General features: G+C 49.9%; 1 protein-coding gene across 6 annotated transcripts in view; it reads right to left on the reverse strand.

The window, feature by feature from the left end:
- Positions 1-12,517: 12,517 nt before the first annotated feature.
- The window catches only part of rreb1a (ras responsive element binding protein 1a), a 240,405-nt gene continuing 229,290 nt past the window's right edge, over positions 12,518-23,632 (reverse strand). For 4 of the 6 annotated variants that reach the window (XM_041183738.1, XM_041183741.1, XM_041183737.1 and 1 more), the window contains 3 exons: positions 22,589-22,753; positions 20,570-21,400; positions 12,518-14,926 (listed from right to left, as the gene is read on the reverse strand). In XM_041183738.1, the coding sequence (XP_041039672.1) occupies positions 14,373-14,926; positions 20,570-21,400; positions 22,589-22,753 (1,550 nt within the window). In that variant the 3' untranslated portion in view covers positions 12,518-14,372. The remainder of the gene's footprint in view (positions 14,927-20,569; positions 21,401-22,588; positions 22,754-23,632) is intronic. The other 2 variants (XM_041183739.1, XM_041183742.1) reach the window with 2 other exon arrangements.

The following is a 23,632-nucleotide window of genomic DNA, read 5'->3' on the forward strand; positions in this document are numbered from 1 at the left end:
CTGTATTGGGTTCAATGCGCAGTCTGTACTGGGTTCAATACGCAGCCTGTACTGGGCTCAATGTGCAGTCTGTACTGGGGTCAATGCGCAGCCTGTACTGGGTTTAATTCACAGCCTGTACTGGGTTCAATACGCAGCCTGTACTGGGTTCAATGCGCAGTATGTACTGGGTTCAATGCGCAGCCTGTACTGGGTTCAATTCACATCCTGTACTGGGTTCAATACGCAGCCTGTACTGGGCTCAATATGCAGCCTGTACTGGGTTCAATACGCAGCCTGTACTGGGTTCAATACGCAGCCTGTACTGGGTTTAATTCACAGCCTGTACTGGGCTCAATACGCAGCCTGTACTGGGTTTAATTCACAACCTGTACTGGGTTCAATACGCAGCCTGTACTGGGTTTAATTCACAGCCTGTACTGGGCTCAATAGGCAGCCTGTACTGGGTTTAATTCACAGCCTGTACTGGGTTCAATACGCAGCTTGTACTGGGTTTAATTCACAGCCTGTACTGGGCTCAATACGCAGCCTGTACTGGGTTTAATTCACAGCCTGTACTGGGTTCAATACGCAGCCTGTACTGGGTTTAATTCACAGCCTGTACTGGGCTCAATACGCAGCCTGTACTGAGTTTAATTCACAGCCTGTACTGGGTTCAATACGCAGCTTGTACTGGGTTTAATTCACAGCCTGTACTGGGTTCAATACACAGCCTGTACTGGGTTCAATGTGCAGCCTGTACTGGGTTCAATTCACAGCCTGTACTGGGTTCAATTCACAGCCTGTACTGGGTTTAATTCACAGTCTTTACTGGGTTTAATTCACAGCCTGTACTGGGCTCAATACGCAGCTTGTCCTGGGTTCGATACGCAGCCTGTACTGGGTTCAATACGCAGCCTGTCCTGGGTTCGATACGCAGCCTGTACTGGGCTCAATACGCAGCCTGTACTGGGTTTAATTCACAGCCTGTACTGGGCTCAATATGCAGCCTGTACTGGGTTCAATACGCAGCCTGTACTGGGCTCAATACGCAGCCTGTACTGGGTTGACTGAGCACAGCTGAGGTGGCAGCAGGATCACCCCAGCTGGAGAGGAATTTGATCCCAGTACAGAAACGAGAATGGAGGTGAACGTGCTGTCATTTTGTGCCCCCATTCAACATGCCAGTTGGCCAGAAGCATCCCATCCCCAGGCTGTTTTCCCAGAGGTTGGGCTGGAAGGGTCACTCGCCTACAAGGCAAGGCCAATGGTCAGAGACCGACTGGAATTTTCCTTTGGGCTTTTCCTTTTGGGGGGCTTCCCTGTACCATCGGGGACAGGCCAGCATCCTGGATGCAGCCTCCCAGCAGCCGACTGATGGAGCCAGTGCTTCCCCCTTTGAGGCCCACCTGCCAAAACCCCAAAACCACCCCCACCCCACCCCACTTTCCCCCCCCCCACCCCCACCCCAAAACCACCCCCCCCCACCCCACTTCCACCCCCCGCCCCCACCCCACTTCCCCCCTCCACCACCCCACAACACCCCCCCACCCCACTTCCCACCCCCCCACCCCCACCACCTCGAAGCTACTTACATCTCACGCAACAGCTTTCGGATATTAGCATTTAGCCTCACATTTCCCCCTCACCTGAACTCACTCGGCCGTTGACGCACAAACAATGGGGCCACACTGTTAACCTGACAGAAAATTCTCACCCACGTCTTCAGAGAGGGAGATGTTGACACATCCCCCTGTGGGACAGTGGAGATCGCTATTTGTAGAAGAGCAGGGATTATCCCTACGTTTGCCCAACATTCTCGCTCAACCATCACCAAAAAAGCAAACTGCTCAGTGCTGTTCAAGGGGCCTTGCCTAAGGCAAACAGCCTCCACAGTTACCCTGCAAAGACAATAGCCGGAATCTTCCAAGCAGCGGCAGCAATGAAGGGATTACCCCTGAGCTCGGAGACCCTCCCCCACTCAGCGCTGCTGCTCCTTTCTTCTGGGACCTTCCGATCCTGGCTGTCGAAGGAATGCACAGCGTCCCTTGGGGGAAATTCCTTCCGAACGGCGCCGATCTGGGCAAAGGGGGTAACCTCAAAGGTCCAGCCTTCGAATGTGAGTGAGTGAGTGGGTGAGGTGGGCCGGTGAGCCAGTAGGTGAGTGGGCACTCGGGTAGGCAGGTAGTCGGGTCGGGTTGGAAGGGTAGGCCTATCGGAAGGGGCAGTTGGGTGGTCGGAGGGTAGTCGGGTCGACTCAGGGGTTATTTGGGGGATTGGAGGGGTAGTCAGTGGGGGGGGGGGTGGGGTTGTTGGGTTGGGGTTAGTCGAGGGGTAGTCGGGTCGGGTTGAGAGGATCAGGGGATGGTCGGGTAGAGTTTAGGGGTGGTTGGGTTGTCAGGGACAGGGTAGTCAGGTAGAGGCAAGTGCGTAGCAGGCTGGTTAGGTTACTCTCGATGTCAGTCCCATGGAACTGTCCAAAGTCTCCAACTCTACCTCAGAGTCAGAGACATCCACGGAGGGTACTGGGAAGCAGGGGAATTGCCCATCGGAAGTTTAAACTTCCTGAGCAATTCCCACATAGGTCAGCACACCTTCAGTCGTACACTTGGTCTCCGACAATCCAGAGATTGGAAGATTTGGCCTGTTAGTCACTGTGTGTCAAAGAAACCCATGCAGTGTGAACCATTGGGGAGAATTTAACATTCACCAGCAGGAGGCAGGAGGCTGACCCATTAGTGTGCGTGGTCCCCAGCTCCCACTCCCCCTCTTTATACAAGCTGAATAACGCACGTTGTAGCCAATTAGCAGCCGCTTAGCAGGGAGCCAGCCGAGTGTAGGGGTAAAGAAATCTTGCTTCTCGGCCACTAGCCTTTCACCTTGTCCCCTTCCAAGCTTGCAGTTAGCATCAGGGCCGGCTCCTCATGCCGGTTTTTAAATGCCGCACCACGGTAAGCACCTGTGACTTGAGTAAATATAATAAATAATACGGTGCTGAAGTTTTGCTGCAGCTACGTTCGCATTGTAATGTGAATAACACCCGGGTGTGAGGTTTCTGAGAGCCGGCACTGTAGGCCGGGGATGTCATGAGGCAGACAGACAATGCCGTGGTCACGGTAAAGCTCCCTGCTCTCGGAATCAGTCTTCACAAACCATGACAAAGGCCCAAAATTATTTAAAAATGTGATTAAGGTTCCCACAGACACTGACACCTTTCCGAGCAGAATCTGCTGGTACATTCAACCATGGGCCTGGTGACAGGCCTCGTCTGCCACCCTTGAGCCGTGCTCGTTTTATTGTTTAGCGTAGGAGACTCCCAAACGTTTTTTTTTTAGATCAGATGCCCGAAAATCCAGTGGACAACGTAAAATTGCGGACGATTGGGTTGTTAACAAGCTTACTAACCAATTTCGGTGCCTGTCTGACTTCCGTATCGTCGGAGACCAGCACAATGATATCAGGTTGGCAACCTGATGTCATCACACCGGGTTTTACATAAGCGTGGGGTTGGGGGGGGGGGGGGGTTGGGCATCACGCCCAATATACAAACGCCAAATTCATCCCACCGCCAGCCCAGAGCGGGTGACCTGTCATAGAGGTCTACAGCACAGAAAAAGGCCCTTCAGCCCATCGAGTCTGTGCCAGTCAAACAAGTACCTAACTATTCTAATCCCATTTTCCACCACTAGGCCCATACCCTTGTATGCCATGGCATCGCAAGTGCACATCCAAATACTTCTTAAATGTTATGAGGGTTTCTGCCTCTACCACCCTTTCAGCCAGTGAGTTCCAGATTCCCACCACCCTCTGGGTGAAAAAATTCTTCCTCACATCCCCTCTAAATCTCCTGCCCCTTACCTTAAATCTATGCCCCCTGATTATTGATCCTTCCACCAAGGGGAAAAGCTCCTTCCTGTCTACCCTATCTAAGCCCCTCATAATTTTATACACCTCAATCATGTCCGCCCTCAATCTCCTCTGCTCCAGGGAAAATAACCCCAGTCTAACCAATCTCTCCTCATAACCAAAACTCTCCAGGCCAGGCAACATCCCGGTAAATCTCCCCTGGGTGCCAGCCTTTATAATGGGACTGGAATACGGGACACATTGTGGTTTTGCATGTTGCCTACAGATGAGCAGAGGACGTGGTTATAAACGTGCGCTGACTGCATCTGCATGAATCTTTGCGTGGGCTTTTTAATAGGGACGGGTGAGTCAGCAAAAACATTTCCGAAGACAGAAATAACGCAAGAGCCGAGATCCAGAAAGCAGGAAGGAAATGAAGAGCAGGAGAGGGGGAACGCTCAGCTTAAAGGGAATGTTAAGAGTGGGAAAACAAGGGGGTGGGGTGCGGGGGTATAAATCAACATAAAATATCACTGGGTGATCGAGTCCCACAATTTAGATTTTTTAAATGATCCTTTGGTACAGAAATGCTAGTATGTCAATCCAAACAGATATTACAATTAAAATGTGCCTGCTTGCTTGCGCAGTGCAGTATCTAACAAAGGGTAACAGTATTTCTGTGGTATCTTGGTTCCTTCGGCGTTTCTAAGCAGTTAGCTGTTTAAAGGAAGGACAGAAATCTTAATGAGCCAGATTTACGGTTGTACACACAAGTCGCTCGTGGGCTGTTTTAGCTTGCTGGTTGGTAAAGAGTGATTTACCACTTCACAATCATGTCGTTGAGGAGGAGGGGGGAGAGAGGAGTTGCAAGGGTATTTTGATGGGGTTAGCTGACGTTGGGTGGGAGGAGGCTCAGGTGAAGCATAAACACTGGCATGGACCAGCTGGGCGGAATGGCCTGTTTCTAAGTTGTGGATGTTGCTTCTCATGGGTCTCCAGTTGAGGCAAATTGAATAGAAATCGCAGCTCTTGCACTGCAGGGTGCTTCACCAGACCAGCACACTATCCTAATGTTCTGTGGGATTGTGGAGTTAGGTCAGTGATGTCCACCAACAGCAGTGTCCATTCTCAGAACTAGAGCTTTAATAATTCCAACCCTGACTGGGGGACGCCATTCTGACTGACAAACTTCTCCCACCACAAGTCAAGCATTTGGAGTGGAAACAGCTTTATTTTTCCTTCCTGTGGTCCCCTTCTAGTCCACTTCTTACCAGTGACAGAATCTACCTCACTCCCAATGAATTGCTTCAACATTTAAATAGCTTTCACTTTTCTCTCTCTCTCTCCTCCTCCTCACACACACTGTTCTATGTCATTGTCCGCTTCACAACGATGTCCAGAACAACAGCACTCATTAGCCAAGCAATTGGGAGTGTCTACACACCTGATTGGCTGCTTTGGACACTGACCATCCAGATTGACAGGCCACTCAGCCAATGAGCCTAAGCCCACTACAGCCCCCGGTGATTAGCGCCAAGTGCACCATTCCCCACTCCTGGGCCCTGCTCCTCGGTGTCCTGTCCAGTACTTATCCCTCAATAAACATCACAAAAACAGATTAAAACAGAATTACCTGGAAAAACTCAGCAGGTCTGGCAGCATCGGCGGAGAAGAAAAGAGTTGACGTTTCGAGTCCTCGTGACCACGAGGACTCGAAACGTCAACTCTTTTCTTCTCCACCGATGCTGCCAGACCTGCTGAGTTTTTCCAGGTAATTCTGTATTTGTTTTGGATTTCCAGCATCCGCAGTTTTTTTGTTTTTACAAAAACAGATTATCTGGTCATTATCACATTGCTGTTTGTGGGAGCTTGCTGTGCACAAGTTGGCTGCTGCATTTCCTACGTTACAACAGCGACTAGACTTCATTAGCTGTGAAGTACTTTGGAACATCCTGGGTTTGTGAAAGGCTATATATAAATGCAAGTCTTACTTTTTATGTGTGTGCCTGTGTGTGGCAGTCACAACTAAAATCTCTGCAACAAACGCTCAACTTTGTTTACAATCTGCAAAATCATTTTCATTCACTGATTATAGAAGTTTGCATGGCACTATTTATTCTGTGTGTATTGTTACAAAAGTGCATCTTGTGGGACTGTGTTACAGGTTTACACTCAGCTTGCAGAACTGAGGGGGTGCAGCACTGTCATTTGAATGAAATTTTAAACAGAAGCCCAGTCTGTCCTTTCAGGTGGATATAAAAGATCCTGTGATATTTCAAAGAGTAAGGGAATCCTGGCCAATATCTATCCCTCAGCCAATATTGTTAACAGTGTTTGTGGGAGCTTGCAGTGCACGATTTGGCTGCTGTGTTTCCTACATCACAACAATGGTTACACTTCAAAGGCACTTCATTGGCTGTGAGATGTCCTGAGGTTATCACTGTATAAATGCAAATCTTTCCTTTTATCCTTCACTATTTGTTCAGCAGTGAAATGCAGGAATGACACCAGCAAGCAGAATAAGGAGAGCAGAATAAGGAGAACAGTTTCATACCACCCGAATAAATGAATCTTATAGAGAGCCAGCATGGACCCAATGGTCCAAAGGCCTCCTTCTGTACTATAATGATTCTAAATGTGTACTATGGCTGTATTCTACAAGTAGGGTAGATTTCCTTAATGGAACAGCATCCCAGGTAAATTTATGACAGACTGACATCAGAGGTAGTGGTGTGTTTCAGTTCACCCTGAGTCCGAGTTGCCGTGGCAACGTGTGCTTTTACCTGCATGTTGCAGCCTGGAGCGATGGATAGTGATGCTAGGGGTGTCAATGTTCTTTCCATCATATGGCTGACCAGGAATCTCTCGCACTCTTACCGCCTGGTGTGTGTTGGAAGGATTTGCAGGTTGCTACTTAACCTGTTTTGACACAGGTGGACGCTGCCAACCTATTTGGCCCCATCATGGACGCACCTTCCTTGGCCGCTCAATCCTGAGCTGGGGCTCAAACCCGCAGCTTCTGGCTCAGAGACAGGGAAGCCAACCACTGGGCCACAGTGTTGCCATCAGTACGTGGTGGATAAACTTAATCTGAAGAGTGAGGAAGTTAACTGGTAATCTGCTGTGATTAAAAGGAGTACCTACCGGGAGTCTGAAACATCTTGACCCAAAAGGTTTTTAGTCTTTTTAGATTCTAACCGACCCATATTGCCCACTAAGCTCTCATTGAGGGTGACAAGAGTTATACTGAAGTTAGTAAAAGATCACCGAGTTTGGTAAAATATCACTGATAGGATCGATGGTGTTGACAGACATTTCAGCTCTCACTTCTCCTGTCACTCACAAACCAAGCGCAGGGCACCCACCGAAAGTGGATGGCATTGCCTTGACAACATGGCCGACCTATGACCTTTAGTCTTTGGGGCCAAGGAGTGATTTCTGTTACCTTATGTCTTGTGTAGGGTTGGGAAGCACTTACTGCAGTGGTTTATTTCCCTAAAGGATATTAGTGAACCAGGTGGCGGTGGTAAAGGTAGTCCAGGGGTAAACGTTGCTGGATGCTTGATGCAGAAACCTGGATGAATGCTCACAGGCATGTGCTCAAATCCCACCAAGGCAACTGGAGGAACTTAAATTCAGTTAATTGGATAAATCTGGAGATAAAATGTTCACCTCACTGATAATAACCTGGGATTGTAAACTTTCCCCAAAACAAAGCTGCATCTTTCTCACCTGAACTTATGACTCGGGCCAGGTGAGAAAGGTGCAATGCAGCGGGGTTCCACGGTCTCGTGGTTAGTGTGGGGCAGGGAGAGTATTTGTGGGGTGGGGCGGTAGTCAGTGGGTGGGGAGGGCAATTGGGGGGTGGTGGGGGCAATCGGGGCGGGTGGGGGGGGGTGTAGTCGGTGGGGGATGTGGTCAGGGTGTCCTGTGGGAGTTCGGGTGGGGAGGGGAGGATGGACTATAGTTCCCAGAAGGCAGAAGTGGTTTTATTCCTTCTATCATTTTCTGGGTAACTATTTCTGTAAGACAGTCAGATCCATCCAAAGTTTCCGATTTTAATTTTCAGATGGTTCCCAGTGTAGGGCAATTACCCATCTGAAGTTTGAACTTCCCAGGCAATTGCTGTGCAATCCTTACCTGGTGGGGGGGGGGTGCAGGGTTCCGGGGTGGGGGGTGCGGGGGTTCCCCAGTGCATCTTTGGGGTACACCCTTTTACAGACAAACTCCCCTCTAGACTGGTTGGCGGAATCGCAAAGCAGGAATTTCACTGCCAAGTGCTTAACCTCTCAGCCATCAGAACGTCAGGGCTGACAAGTGTCCAAAACCTGCAAGAAAACACAACTGCACCCGAGACAGGGCAGCTCCTGAACAATTCAGAATTTACTTCCTAACTTTTGTACCTCTGTTAGGAATGTTCTGAAAAGGTTGCTCACTGGCCAAAGTTCCTCTGATCAATAACTTCAGGGGAAAAAAAATCAAAGCCCCGGTATAAAACGTTGAGGATTTTCCCTGTTGCATTCCTCTTGACTTTAGAATTGTGATAAATTGACAGGAGGAATTTTGCCCTTAGAGCAATACTGATGGGGTGTAAGGTTATTACACATGGCTATTAACTTCTCATTCCCTTATCTTTTTCCACCTTCCACATCATAAGAGGGAAGACATAAGAACATAAGAAATTGGAGCTGGAATAGAGGCCATTCAGCCCATCGAGCCTGCTCCACCATTCAATGAAATCATGGCTGATCTTCAACTCCATTTTCCTGCACTATCCCCGTATCACTGGATGTTTTTAATATGTAGAAATCTATTGATCTCAGTTTTGAACTTACTCAACGACTGACCATCCACAGCCCTCTGGGGTAGAGAATGCCAAAGGTTCTCCACCCTCTGAGTGAAGAAATTCCTCTATATCTCAGTTCTAAATGGCCTACCTCTTATTCTGAGACTGTGTCCCCTGGTTCTAGACTTTGCCCTGCCCCCTCCCCCACCCAGCCTTCCTGCAGCTACTTTACTGAGTCCTGTTAGAATTTTGTATGTTTAAATGAAAAAGCAGCCCGCTTGATTGGCACCACATCCACAAACATTCTCTCTCTCCACCACCGATGCACAGTAGCAGCAGTGAGTACCATCTACTAGATGCACTGCAGGAACTCACCAAGGCTCCTTAGACAGCACCTTCCAAACACACAACCACTACCATCTAGAAGGACAAGAGCAGCAGATAGATGGGAACACCACCACCTGGAATTTCCCCTCCAAGTCACTCATCATTCTGACTTGGAAAAATATCACCATCCCTTCACTGTCACTGGGACAAAATCCTGGAACTCCCTCCCTAACAGCACTGAGAGTGTACCTACACCACATGGACTGCAGTGGTTCAAGAAGGCAGCTCACCACCACCTTCTCAAGGGCAATTAGGGATGGGCAATAAATGCTGGCCCAGCCAGTGAAGCCACATCCCATGAATACTAAAAAAATATTCACCTCTCATTCTTCTAAACTCCAGAGAATAAAGGCTCAGTTTAATTATTATTTCCTCACAGGACAATCCCTGTGCCCCAAGGAATTAATATAGTGAACCTTTGTTGCACTCCTTCTGTGGCAAGTATATCTTTCCTTAGGTAAGGAGACTAAAACTACATATAATACCCTAGCTGCAGTCTCACCAAGGCTCTATAAAATTGCAGTAAGACATCTTTACTCTTATACTCAAATCCTGTAGTAATAAAGACCAACATACCATTTGCCTTCCTAATTGCTTGCTGTACTTGCAAGTTAGCTTTCAGTGACTCATGAACAAGGACACCCAAGTCCCTTTGAAGTTCAACACTGCCCAGCCTCTCTCTGTTTAAGAGATACTCTGTATTTCTGTTTTTCCTACTGAATTGGGTAACCTCACACTTCTCCACACTGTATTCCAACTGCTAAACTTTTATCCACTGGCTTAGCCTCTCCAAATCCGCTTGAAACATCTTTGCTTCATCCTCACAACTCACCTAGTTTTGTGTCATCTGCAAACTTGAAATTATTACATTTAATCATTTAAATCATTTGATATCGAGTGCAGGTAGATGGGATTAGGTAGGTAGGTCAGGTGCTTCTCAAGTGTCGGTGCAGACTCGATGGACCGAAGGGCCTCTTCTGCTCTGTGAGATTCTGTGAATAGCCGGGGCCCAAGCACTTGATCCTTGTGGTAGCCCACTAGTCACAGCCTGCCAACGAGAAAATGACCCATTCATTCCTACTCTCTATTTTCTAACTGTTAACCAGACAGTGGCATAGTGGTAATGTCACTGTATTGGTGATCGAGGGACCCAGGCTGATGCAGTTAGTAATGTAGGGCTTTAGTTCAAATCCCACCATTGCAACTGGTGGGATTTAGATTCAATTAATCAATAAATCTGGAATTGAACGTTCGGTAATGGTGACCATGAAACGATTGTTGATTGTTGTTAAAAATAAACCCATCTGGTTCATTAATGCCCCCTTCAGGGAAGGAAGTCTGCCATCCTGGTCTGACCTACATGTGACTCCAGACCCACAGTAATGTGGTTGGCTCTAAAATGGCCCAGCAATTAGGAATGGGCAGCAAATGCTGGCCCTGCCAGCGATACACACATCCCATGAAAGAATAAAAAATACACAAGCAATAAAGCAGGTCCTGGCAACAAAAACAGTCCACCCTGCACAGAACTGTTTCTACTCAAGCACCAATACCGTAAACTTCAGTGCAACTGTTCAACAAAGGTCCCTTTCCCCAAATGTTACGCAGCGATCTCTGCTGGATGGTGTATGCGTGTCTGTCAGATAAGGTTGGACTCAGGCTTGGTCATGATGCCTTCCTTTATTGAACAGTCTACTATAATTCACTGTCTGAACTCAGTGGATATTTCCACGTGGTGCCAGAAAACAGCCTGTGCCCTTAGAACCATGTAGAGAGGGGGGAAACATTTGGATCAAATTCAATTGTTTACAATCAAACTGTTCTAATTCAACTGTTTTATTTAAGAAAGGGAAGATATCGGGCACAAAGAGAGATAAATTACCCCCCAAATTTTATGTTCTGAAGTGCATGCATCTGGTCATATTGCAATGCTGTTGGGTGCCAGGTCAATTTTATCCATCTGCAGCCGAGGTCACAACAATGAAGTGTTAGTGACTTTAAAGATAATCTTTTAATTCCTGGCAGTCAAGTGGTAGAATTCCAGTCACGGTTAATGAGCTTGTGCTCGTTCTTCCTGTTGATGGAGTTAGGTAACAGTTTGGAGAGGGGAGTATACATGATCCCTGCTGGTGTAATGGCAAGTGGACTGTGTTTTCCATTAGGGAGAAATACACGTATGTCACACAGCGTCCTGGAGGATTGCAGTTTGGGGATATGCATTAACCCCGCACAAATAAAATGAAGCCCTAAACCCATCACAGCCGATTCAGAGCATGCAGCTAAGTGCAACAAAATGGAACGTATAAGGACTGTCTGAACACAGTGAATTATACAGGCCAACTCTCAGACAGACTACAAGGCCAATCAGGGCCAGAAATTGGTCTCAGCTGGTGGCACAAAGCAGGCGGTACCAAATTGGCCCATTCTATGCATTGCTTCTATTCAGTTCCATCAGTCAATGGTATTCCATCCCAGATGGTGAAGTATAGAACTGGAGCCAATCTTCGCACACTTACCTGCTTCTATTTACAGAGACACACATTACAAGCACGCACCTCCAAACCCAGAAAGCAGTTTCAGTCTGCTCCTATATATAGGAGCACATGTGAATCCCCAGGTACTGCCTACCTCCTGCAAATAATTAAACACTAAATTCATATACAATTAAAAATAGAATTACATATCAGACGCTGTGGGTCGCCGATCTTACAACGCATGTTTAATGCCACCACACAGGACAAATTTCTAGCCCTTAAGCTTAGCCGTGTGCTGGAAGTTTCAAGGAGTAACCCATACTCAACAAACTAGGGTGGACCCATTATTAAGCAACAATTGTGCATCAGAGCAAGAGAGTAGGTGAGGGGTCAGTGCAAGGGGAAACAATTACCGTATTTTCCTGAAGACAATGTTTTTCTTTTTATTCATTCATGGAATGTGGGCTTCACTGGCTAGGCCAGCACTCACTGTCCATCCCTAATTGTCCTTGAGAAGGTGGTGATGAGCTGCCTTCTTGAACCGCTGCAGCCCATGTGGTGTAGGTACGCCCACAGTGCTGTTAGGGAGGGAGTTCCAGGATTTTGACCCAGCAACAGGGAAGGAACGGCGATATGTTTCCAAGTCAGGCTGGTGAGTGGCTTGGAGAGGAATTTCCAACCGGTGGTGTTCCCAAGTGTCTGCAGCCCTTGTCCTTCTAGATGATAGAGGTCGTGGGTTTGGAAGGTGCTGCCTAATGAGCCTTGGTGAGTTCCTGCAGTGCATCTTGTAGATGGTACACACTGCTGCCATTGGGCATTGGTGGTGGAGGGAGCGAATGTTTGTGGATGGGGTGCCAATCAAGTGGGCTGCTTTGTCCTGGATGGTGTCAAGCTTCTTGAGTGTTGTTGTGGGAGCTGCACTCATCCAGGCAAGTGGAGAGTATTCCATCCCACTCCTGACTTGTGCCTTGTAGATGATGGACAGGCTTTGGGGAGAATAATGTCTGATGCACGAACAAATAGAATGATAAAGCAAAGAAAAAGCTCAAGTATAACATTTTATTGCTTAGATGGTTTGATACAGAACAGCTTTAAATTTTGCATTGGAAGTAAGTACCAAAACTCTGTGATTCTCTGTTCATGTGGCGTACACCAGATGTGTACATGACATGTAGCAGCAGTAAAGATTCCCTTTACGAACAAATATGGATTCTGGATTTTTACAATATGTTTGCTGGATTAATGCATTACTTATTTTTCCTTTTATCTTTCCCCCCATTAAAATTTTATTCCTTCTTGAAAATAGACAATAATTCACTAAACCTCTGGTAATAAAAAGCTCTTTAATCGCGATGCAGTGAAAAGTGACTGTTTTTCTTTTATTTTTGAACGAGCTGTAAACCAATTATCTTTTTTTTATTTTCTTTCACAGTCAAGTGCTCCATGTAGTGATTGAATCGTCCTAGCTTCAAGTCCTTAGGTGGAAGAAATTTTGGAACTAGAAAGGGATTTAGTAGATGCAATTTTTTTTGTTGTTGAAAAGCCCTGAGAGAGACAGTCAGAATTACAAATAACTGATGAACAAATTAGTTTCACATGCAATCTAATCTAAGATTCACCCATTAACTCAGCACAAAATGATTTTTCTCCTTTTCACAGTTTTTGGAAAAGAAAACAAAACAGATTCGCATCAGCCAGACAATAAAACCCACTAATAGAAGATTCAATAAAAATGTGGCGAGGGCCATATAAACTACTATTGCTGGTACAGACAAATACTAAATAAAGCTTTAAATCAATAGTGATTATTGCTAGTACACTGTCCAGCTTAATGCTGCGAGATTTTTCCTTGCTACAGTTCTGCATTATATAGTTGGTTAATGGCTGCTCCCCCAGGACACATTGGGTAATAAACCATAGAGAGCAGAATTGTGTAAAAAAAAAACCTTAAAATTTTTCTGCACTGAATTTCATACTGTTACAAGATTTAACAAAAAGGAAAACTTGTCTCCTAATTAATTTTACCTTCTTAGTCCCATTTTTTTCTCTGTTTCTAGCCAAAACAACCCAATGCTCAGTAAAAATGGAGAGGGGAGAGGGGGGTGGGTGGGGGGGTGGGGAACTTTGCGGAAGCCATCTTGGATTTTCACAGACAGTGGTGAACGTGTTCCACCTTAATCAAAATACATCTTAAAAGACCAAATTACAAAAAAGAAACAAGACCGCACTGTTGTGCACGCCATAAATGGAGAACAAAATCATATCTGTTTTGCAAAAGAAACAAAAAAAAAACAAAAGCTATAATTGCTATTTTGCCCCTATGTTTGTTATCTTTATGTATGAACAACATGCCCAGAGATTGTCAGTGTGATTGATCACTGTAAGGCCTTTCTGGAAGACTTAGTACAGTAGTTCCTCATTAAGAGTCTAAGCACAGCCTATACCAAGTGCATTTTGATGCCCCATCATTACGTGTTATTTTGTTTTAAAAATCAACTGTAAAATAAAAACGCATCACAAAAAAGGAATCTGATACTCCCCAAGATTGTTCTCAAAAAGGCTAGCTCGTGTTGTTGCATTTACTCTGAAGGGATTTTTCCAGCACTTTTGGAACAGAACTTTTGACGTGCACAGCGATCAGGTCGTAAGGCACTTGGAAGATGCGACATGCAGTCTGGAAGAGTTGCACTGGATTCCTCTTACTCCAGTGTCTCTTAAGGCGTTCAGTAGCACCAGGACAACAATGGAAAATCCACTCGCACACAAGACGGACTAGAACAATCCACCGCAGTAGCCTCGCCCTGCTCTGTGCTTTCAGGATACAAGAGGGTCAAATTTCCAAAGTACTGTGGCACAGCTTGCAAGCAACAAAAAAAAGCTCCAGTTCCTTGGAGGTCACGTTACTCCACTCCCAGCAGGCGCGGGGTTGACTCCACTGAACTGAGGACATGGTTCATGGGTGACCCGCTGCGTATCCCCAGCAGGTTCTGGATGATGTTGGGGGGGCCCGTGGAATCGGTGAGCGCCTTTTCCGAGCTTTTGAGCGATCCCTGGTCTTTGCCCTGAATGAGGAAGGTCCCCTGGCGCAGGCCATTCACGGCCGCCGGGAGGTGGGGGCTGCTCTCGGGGTCGGCCGCCTTGCTGCCCAGCTGGCCTGGGGACTGGCTGGCTGCGGCGGTCAGGGGGCTCCCTGCCAGGCTGAGGGGCGGAGGGGAGTCGTTGCTGAGGCTGAGGCTGGTGACCGTCTCGCTCTCGTTGTCCGACAGCTGGCCGTACCCGGCCTGGTCGGCCTCGCTCTCGCTGTCGTCGTCGCCCTTGGACAGGTCGCCATCGTTCTCGCCCCGGTGCCGCTTGGTCACCTTGACCCCTTTCTGGTGGATGCGCTGGTGTCGGACGAGGCTGTGCTTCAGGGTGAAGGTCCTTTCGCAGGTCAGGCATTTGTAAGGCCGCTCACCTGAAACAAGAACGGCGGGAAAGGTTACCTTCCAAGTCAACATGACGCATGGTGATGGTCACCAGCGGTAACTATTCTGAGGTGCCAGTGATTGGCAGAAGCTCAGCTCACTTCACCCAGCCTTGAGATGCCAGCTGGACATGAGGCATTTAAGCTGCAGAAAGGGGGTGGGGTGGGGAAAAGCCTGTCCCCCACCCCGTTACTTCACTGGTAACTCAGTCATTAAAAAATACCAGGAGCCCCTCATTTATATATTGGTGACTATTAATCAGAACTAGTGACCTGTCCCCTTTAGTGTGGTACAAAAAAAGATCGCCAGGGATTATAATCGACTCATCAGCGATGTTATGAATCTCTTCAACACAACATAGGCAGGCTCGAGGGGCCGAATGGCCCACTCCTGCTTCTAATTCGGATGTTCGTACCTACGTATATGCTTCAACATTCACTGTTATAGCTCCCCAAGTGGCTTAGCTATTAAGGGCAGGCACATCTCGAGGTGGGCTGGTAGGCAGGGAAGGCTGTAAAATTGGGCCCCATGCTCACCTCCTACCCGTCTCCGCTGGTATTTTACCCATGTCAGGGAGTGGTGACGTCACATGGCCAGTCTGCATTTTTGCAGGTTGAGGCGGGGGGGGGGGGGGTGGTTTCCTTCCTGTGCCCAGCGAATGCCATTCACCACCCAACCCCCACCCCCTCCAGCACCATGGTCCTCCCTCCAACCCTTCACACCCACCCCAGGCTCTCCCGAAATCAGCCCTGAAACCCCACCCCGGGCCCGGCAAAACCCTGGACTCAGCCGGGTCTCCGGATCCCTGGCTCCTTGGTGTTGAGAATGGTCCGCAGTCCCGGGAGTGGCCAGCGTTTGTGGTGGCGCTACAGGGGACTAGACAGCTGTCTATGGTTCTCAGAGGTGAGACTTGCTCACGGGTGGGGATGGGGGGGCGGGGGGGGAAGCGGTGGTGCCTACTGCGGGCTTATACCCAACTTTTAAGATGGTGGCGGTTCAGGGGTCAGGCGTTAAGGTTCAAGTCTTGACCCCGGTCTGGGTTGGGTCAGTATAATCGGCTCAGCTGCCTGGAGCTTCAGGAGAGGAGGTGTCCAGCTTACAGCCCCCGCTCATCATTCTGTTACACGCACTGGAAAGTGCAAGACGTGTGATTGGCAAGTTAGGAGGAGGGCTGATTGTAGCCGTGATGCACTCCAGGGTCAAACATCCCACCCGGCCCCAACCTGGTTCCATTGGGAGCCCAGGACCATGACCATCACCCTGTTCACTGGACCCTGACCAGGCCATCAATGATTTGGGAGACAGGGATGCCAGTTGGGAGTGAGTCAGTCTGGAAAGGACGGGGGGTGGGGGGGCACTCGGGGGACTATCGTCGTCGTTCTTGACTAAAATGTATGGAGATGTTTTGTTCAAGTGCAGCAAAGTGGACACAGTGGCTGCTGCCTGCGTGAGCAGTCGGGTTTCCACAGCCTGTACATCTCTGCAGCAGCAGCTTTATACTCTGCTTGCTGACTTGTCTGGAAATATTTCCGAGGCCTTGGGCTGGATTCTCCCACAGGTCCCGGCAGCTCGACGTTGGGACCAAGGGCCCATTACTTGCTGGCAGTACCCCCTCCCCAGGGTCGGGGAGACAGGGAGAGTGGCCAGGTGACCCCCCCTCCCACCCCCCACACCTCCCCCCAACCCCCCCGGTTTGCTGTCGGCAGTCTGCATTTTAAATTGATAGTCCTAAGCAGTCATTTTACTGAAATTTATTCAAGTTGGGAGTTCAAGGTTCAGATGGGAATGCCGTTGGCGCAATTAGAGGGCCAGAGGCTCTACCAGGAGAGGTGGGTGGGTGCTGCTGCTGCTGCTGCTGCGGCAGGGCAGGTACGCTGTGTGGGGGCTTTGGCATGGAGGCGTACGTTTAAATAACCACGTCTGTAGGGCGAGACCGGTCGGCCGCTCGGGGTAGGCGGTGGGTGGGGGGGGGGGGTTGTCAGGTAGCCCCTCCGGCCTTCCTCGCCCCCGGCCCTGTCGTTGGGATTGGGAGCGTCTGTGTCCGATTGGCCCCGCCGTGCAAGAGGCCGTCTTCACTGAGTCACGGCCTCTGCAGGCTCCAAAAACCCGCCCTCAATTAGAGACTCAACAACGTGGGGTACATCAGGACGTTAAAAAATGGGAGCAGGAGGAGGCCATTCAGCCCCTCCAGCTGCTCCGCCATTCGGTAAGATCACGGCTGATTTGACTGCAGCCTTAACTCCACTTTCCTGTCGGTCCCCCAATAATCCTCGACTCCCTTGCCAATTAAAAATCTGTCTCGCTCAGCCTTGAATATACTCAATGGCCCCAGCCTCCGCTGCTCTATGGGGAAGAGAATTCCAAACGTGAATGGCCCTCAAGAGAAGGAATTCCTGCTCATCCCTGCCTTAGGTGGGAGGGTCCTTATTTTGAAACTGTGCCCCCTAATTCTAGATTCCCCCCTCGAGGGGAAACATTCTCTCAGCATCCACCCTGTCAAGCCCCCCTCAGAACCTTAGATGCTTCTCAATAAGATTGCGGGCAGTCAAATCCGCTTCCCAGCCCATCCCTGGGAAAGTTCCCTGGCAATTGGAATGCACTGGAGAGCCATCCCGAACCGACCCCCCATCCCCATTTTCCTGAGCTCCTGTCTCCAAGGAGCTGGGAAAATTCGGCCCATTTTCCCCGGTGAATTGTACCTGGGTGTTAGGTGTCCCTCAGAGACAGACTGTTCCACAGTGATGGAGCTGTTAGCTGTCCACTCACTACGGGTAATTCACAGGCTTTACTAAACCTTGGGACCAAGTAAAAGGCAGCTTTTTTTCTTTAATTAAAAACCCAATTCAGTCAGGCTTGATTATTGGAGTGCATTGTGCATTTTGCCCACTTGAGGCTACCATACACTCATGTACCAGCAGAGGGAGTCTAGTCTAGAGGGAGGAGATAATAAAGGATCCACGTTTCGCAGCTCGCACAGGTCTAACCCTAAATGTCTCTGGCTGGAAATTTAACCCTTTCTGTCCCAACTGAACTTTGCACAAATCATCTCCTTAGCCAGAATTGTATGCCCCCATTCCCCACCCCCCACCTCCCCCCCAACCACCACACCCCACCCCCAACCACCGCCCCCCCCCACCCCCCCCAACCACACCCCGCCTCACCAAGGCAGGACGAGGCCTAAAGTCGGGTGGCAGCACGGGTCCTGTCACCTACCCGTCTTTGCTGGAATTCTAACAGCGGCAGGGTAGACGCTGTGCGACCTGCCCACCCTTGGGGCCATTTGAGGCCCTTCAGTGGCCGGTCAGTGGCAGTTTTAGCCCAGGGTCTCGTTCCCGCAGGGCGCCGGTGGGCCTGAAACAAGCGAGAGCTCCGAGCTCCGGCTGCCCCAAAGGAAGAAGGGTGGCAGCCGGAGACGACGGGGCTGTAAGTCTGTTGACCCCAGTTTGAGACCCTGTTGCCGCAGATTTAGCGAGATTAAAAAAAATCGGTCCTGTGCGTGCATGAATGCCGGTGGGGGCGGGGGGGCAGTGTCCGATATACCCTCCCTCCGGCGGGGGAATGTACTAAGTGCTTGCTCAGCGTCTCCCGACTTGCTCCCTTACCACATTCTCCGGGTGAGGAAACCACTGGGGTTAAGTGGCACTGACCCCCTCCCCACCTCACCCCTCCTCCCACCCACCTTGATCTCTGAGGCAGAGGAGCTGTTTATACTGATCCCGGATCGCTTCATTATTGTGGGAAATAAAATTTAGCAAACAACTAACGACCTGGCTCTTGGTTAGCAGAGAAAAGGATTATAACGAGCGCTAACGCCTCCCCCCCCCACCCCACCCCTCCACCCCTCCACCCCTCACCACCAAAGCTCCCCAGCTGTGTGGGACACATGGGCAATTCTGGAAAGTTAAGGGGTCTGAGTCAGCTTCACTGTGTCAGCACATCTTGTTCTCATTTTCCCAGCTTCAAATGAAGTGATGAAGTGAAAATTGGCAAAGGACCATCTGTTTACCAGGTCCAGCACATGAAGCATTTTAAAAAGCCAGTTCGCATGTCTCCCAAGGCAACGAGCTGGATGTTGGCCTGGCCGAGCCTCAGGCCCTGTCGGGGTCGGAGACCCGTTTCCTTTCACTCTAACCTTCCGTTGCTGAGTTTCCTTTTTTCAAGGAAAAAAACAGTGAAGGATTCTCCTTCGTGTTGGGACACTCCGAGGTGTAAATCCGCCCCCCACCGCTCCCCCCCCCACCTTCTTCCTGTACTTAATGTGGAAGAGGAAAAGTGCAACTGACTGAGAGAAATGGTGCCGGTGCCGGTGGGGGGGTGGGGGGGTGGTGTGAGGGCATGAGTTGAATTCACTGAAGTTCGAGTATTGTTCTGGTCATCGTACTATAAATAGAGGCACAGGGAGGGCGTGGGGGAGATTTACCAGGGGAAATACCAGAAATGCGTGGGTGCACATTATCAGGGAAGAATTAACAGGCTGGGGGGGAGGGGGTCTCCTCTCTCTCGGAAAAAAAAAAAAGCGGCTTGAGGGGTGACCTCAATTCGGGTCTATAAAATTCTGAAAGGTCTTTGATGGAGCGAGATTGAGGGTGGGGGGGTGGGGGTGGGGGGATCTTTCCTCTTGTGGGGAAGAGTATAACGAGAGGCTGTCAATACAGAACAGTCACCAAGAAATCCAGTGGGGAACTCAAAAGAAACTTCTTCACTCAGGAAGTGGTGAGGATGTGGAACTCGCTACCACAGGGAGTGGCTGAAGCAAATAGTATTGATGCATTTAAGGGGAAACTAGACAAGCATTTCAGGGAGAAGGGAGTACAGGGTTATGATGGTAGATTTAGATGGGGAAAGGCAGGAGGAGGCTTGAGCGCAGCATAAACACTGGCAAGGGCCGGATGGGGCAGAACGGGCTGTTTCTGTGCCGGACATCCTAAGTGATCCCACGTAACTACGATAGGTGAAAGTTAAAAGCAGCCCCCCCCCACCCTCCTCACCCACCGTGTCAGCAGGCTGGCTTCATCTGTTTAAAACGACTGTCTTCCTGCACTGGCTGATGTTCTCTCTCTCTCTCTCTCTCTCCCACCCCCCACCCCCCAACCACCCCCCAACCACCCCCCAACCACCACGACTCCTCAACTCTTGCCCAGAGGATTCGAGCCTGTCAACTCACAGATTCTATATTTCCGCAAAAGAGCAACAGGCAGGAAAGTGGAATTAGAGGGCAGGCAACATATCTGAGAAGTTAGCACCCAGCACAGGAGGCAAAGAGAGCTCCTCCTCTCGCGCTGTAACTTCGCACGAACCGATGACAGCTGCACGAGGGCACTTGGCTGCGTTCGCTCGTTCCCACAAATGGCCGGCGGGATAGACTCGCTTCAGCCACAGGTTTGGACCAATACCCGACAGGGAGAGGCGTTTGCAGAGCTGTGGGGAAAGAGCGGGGTGGAGGTGGGTGGGGTGTGTGTGGTGTGGGGTGGGGTGGGGGGGAGGGGGTGCGGTGGTGGGGGGGGCTAATCGGGTAGCTCCTTCCAGAGAAGCCCGGGCAGACACGATGGGCCGAGTGGCCTCCTTCTGTACTGTAGGAATCTACAACCGTTACCAGTTCCGGCTTAATTAAAAGGGGCAGCAAGTCTCCTCACCTGTGTGTGACCTCATGTGACGGGTCAGATCCTGCAGGGACCAGAACCGCTTGTTGCACACGATGCAGATCTTCTTCCGCTTGTCCGCTTTCGCCGATCCGCTGGCCGCTGCCTTCTTGAGGCCCTGCTGCTCGGCGGTCACCTCGCTGGCGCTCTGCTCGCTCTCCTGGCCGTTGCCGCCGCATTCCGCCGGCGCCGCCGCTGCCTTGTCGGCGAGGGTCCGCCGCTCCGCCAGCCTGTCCCGGGGAGGAGGGGGGCTCTCGCCTCTGACCCCGGACCCCTCTGGGCTCCGGGCCACCCGTCCGCGCGGGGCCGCTGCCGGAGGAGGAGGAGGAGGAGGAGGAGGAGGAGCCGGAGCCGCTGCCCCCTCCCTGTCGGACGCGCTCCTTGGGACCCTCTTGCCTCCCTTGGCGCCGTCCCCTCTCCGGTGCTCGCAGGCGTGAGCCTTCCTGTGGCGCGCCAGGGTGGCGGCGTACTTGAAGGTCTTGCCGCAGACGGTGCAGGTGTTCCGCCCCTCTTGCTGCGCGTTGGCTCCGCCGGTGCTGCCGCTCGGCTCGGGGCCCTCCAGCTTGAAGTCGATGAGCTTGCTGGCAAAGTTGAGGTCCAGGCTCTTGTTGCTCTGCGTGTCCTCCTCGGCCTCTTGCTCCGCCTTCCCATCCTTCCTCCTGCCTCCCTCCGCCGAGTCCGCCGGCGGGGGTTCTGCCCTCGGCTTGACCCCGTCGGCCCCCGCGGCACCGAGCGAGGAACAAGTCGGCGCCGGAGCCGGAGCCGGAGCTGGAGCCGGAGCCGGAGCCGTTGTCGGTGCTGCCGACTCTGACTCAGGATGGGTACCTGCGGATCACACACACACACACACACAATGCGCAAGTCAGCAAGTGAACAGCCGCCAACAGTAACAAAACGACATCGACATTTCTGTCCAGAGTGGGCCGCTTGCGCGGTGCACCAACCCCAGCGACGTTTATAAACCAACTGCCTCGCTAAGGTCTCACCAGAAAGCCGCCTGCACCTCTCAGGAGCGATTCCGGACGCTATCGGTGCACAGCACACCAACACCACTGGCTTGATCAGACATCGCTGCCAAGGTCAATGAAAGAACCGTGTTTTGTACACCGCACAACTCAAGGCAGGTCAAACTCTTCCCATCGAATCCCCACTAACACTAAAGGCCAGTTACAAGTGGAAGTGTCTGGTCGCGCTTCCTTCTGTGAGTTCTGTGTCTCTGTGCATCAAGGCCAGAATATCGTTGAATGTGGACCTCAGAGAAAGGAGCCATCAGGGGAAAAGGGAACATGCCCTTGTAATAAGAGTTTTGATTGACTGGGAGGAGTTACACCCGCCACTTATTTACTCCGCATTTTGGGAATTTTAGACAGGGGAAATAAATGGTACAAAAGGTCCCAGTTGAGACACGCCTGGGCCGTTTTATGCAACTGTTTTGTACATTCTGCAGCCGCCACCAATCGAAGGGAGTCTGACTTTGTGAAAAAAAAAGTGTTTGGCGTTTGTTTTCTTTTTTAAAGTTTTGTTTGTAAGGAGGGCTGGACTGTGCACCGGTGTATCAGAGGAGCTTCACCGACGGGAGTGACTGGCTAAGAAATTCTGATACGATTTATGCCGTCACACTGTGCAATTACAAACAAAATAACCGTTTGCCAAAGGCTTTTGATGCCCCCCCCCCCACCCCCGCCAAAGACAGAGCTCCTTTGATCGGGAGGATGGTACAATTCTTGTGGATGTGGCTGGAAGAGAGGGCTTTATTTTATCCCTCCCTCCCTCCCTCTCACTCTCTCTCTCTCTCTCTCTCTCTCTCTCTCACCTCTCCCTGGACTGTTTGCTTTTGCAGACACTGCCCCCTTGCTGCAGCAAAGCCCCACTGCACCTTTCAGATCTCCCAAACCCTCACAGAGCGAGAGAAGCACTCCTTTGATCCCACCACCCCTTCCGGCCATCAAACACAGCACACTGACTGGAACAGGCGCTCTCTCTCTCTCTCTCTCTCTGTCTGACAGTAGTTACCTGTGCTTTCCAGGGGCTTTGCATCAGTTGGTTTGGATCTGGCAATCAGGCCATTTCTTCGCAGTGATCGGTTGGCAACACCATGCTTGCGCAAGAGGTGGCGTTCACAGTTAGATTTGGTGGAAAAGAAAGCGTCACATTTAGGACAGGGGTAGGGCTTCTGACCTTTTGTTAAAACAAAAAGTAAAAAAAACAAAACAAAAAAAAGTAGCTATTTATGCAGTTCTTGACAATCGCACTGTCTTATAAATTAAACAAAAAAAAAAACACCGGTAGAGCGGTGTTTAAACAGTATCTACAATATTCCCAAATTAACAGCATGCCAACTTAAAACCCTCCCCCCCAAAAAAAACCCCCCAACATAACACATTTTAACTGGGTGGCTGTAAGCTGCCGTGACAGGGGCTTGCAACTCCGTCAACGAGTAACTTGACATGCACAGCCCCCGGGGTTACTCTTCAATGCAAACCTGAATACCTACGTGGTAACAGTAACTACGGTGTTAAAATTGCTCCACCAAAATAAAGAACCAATATAATTTTTTTTAAAAATCCACAACACTGAGGTGAATTTAAAAAGGAACATGGGGCTACATCTTCCACTGGCCGGTGGGGGGGGAAGGAAACACAAGTCTCTGAATAAGACTGTCCTGTAGGATATTCTCAATAGAAATCAAAATTGTGCTGGGATCTATGAAACACGGGAAGCTTCTGCCCAATATTTTAACAAAAGCACTTTTTTTTTTTAGTTAAACGTTTAGTTTAAGTGTGTTAAACAGGTTAACACCTCTGCTCCAGCGGCCGGACAGTGGAGTTTGAGGCATCAGTGCTTTTGTCACTTACTAACACCACACAATGCAACTTCAACCTAACCAGCTTTGTACTTGGTGGGAGTGTACGATTTCCATCCACTGCTCCTGGGTCCAGCATCACAAAGCAACTTGAACAGTGCAGCTGCAGTAAACAGTCCATTGGACAAGTCATTGGTGAACAGTCTCTTTCCCCAGACAAAAAAGGCATTAATTTTAAGCTGAAGCTCCTTTCT

The sequence above is a fragment of the Carcharodon carcharias genome, chromosome 3 (genome assembly GCF_017639515.1).
Source record: "Carcharodon carcharias isolate sCarCar2 chromosome 3, sCarCar2.pri, whole genome shotgun sequence".
NCBI classification, from domain to species: domain Eukaryota; kingdom Metazoa; phylum Chordata; class Chondrichthyes; order Lamniformes; family Lamnidae; genus Carcharodon; species Carcharodon carcharias.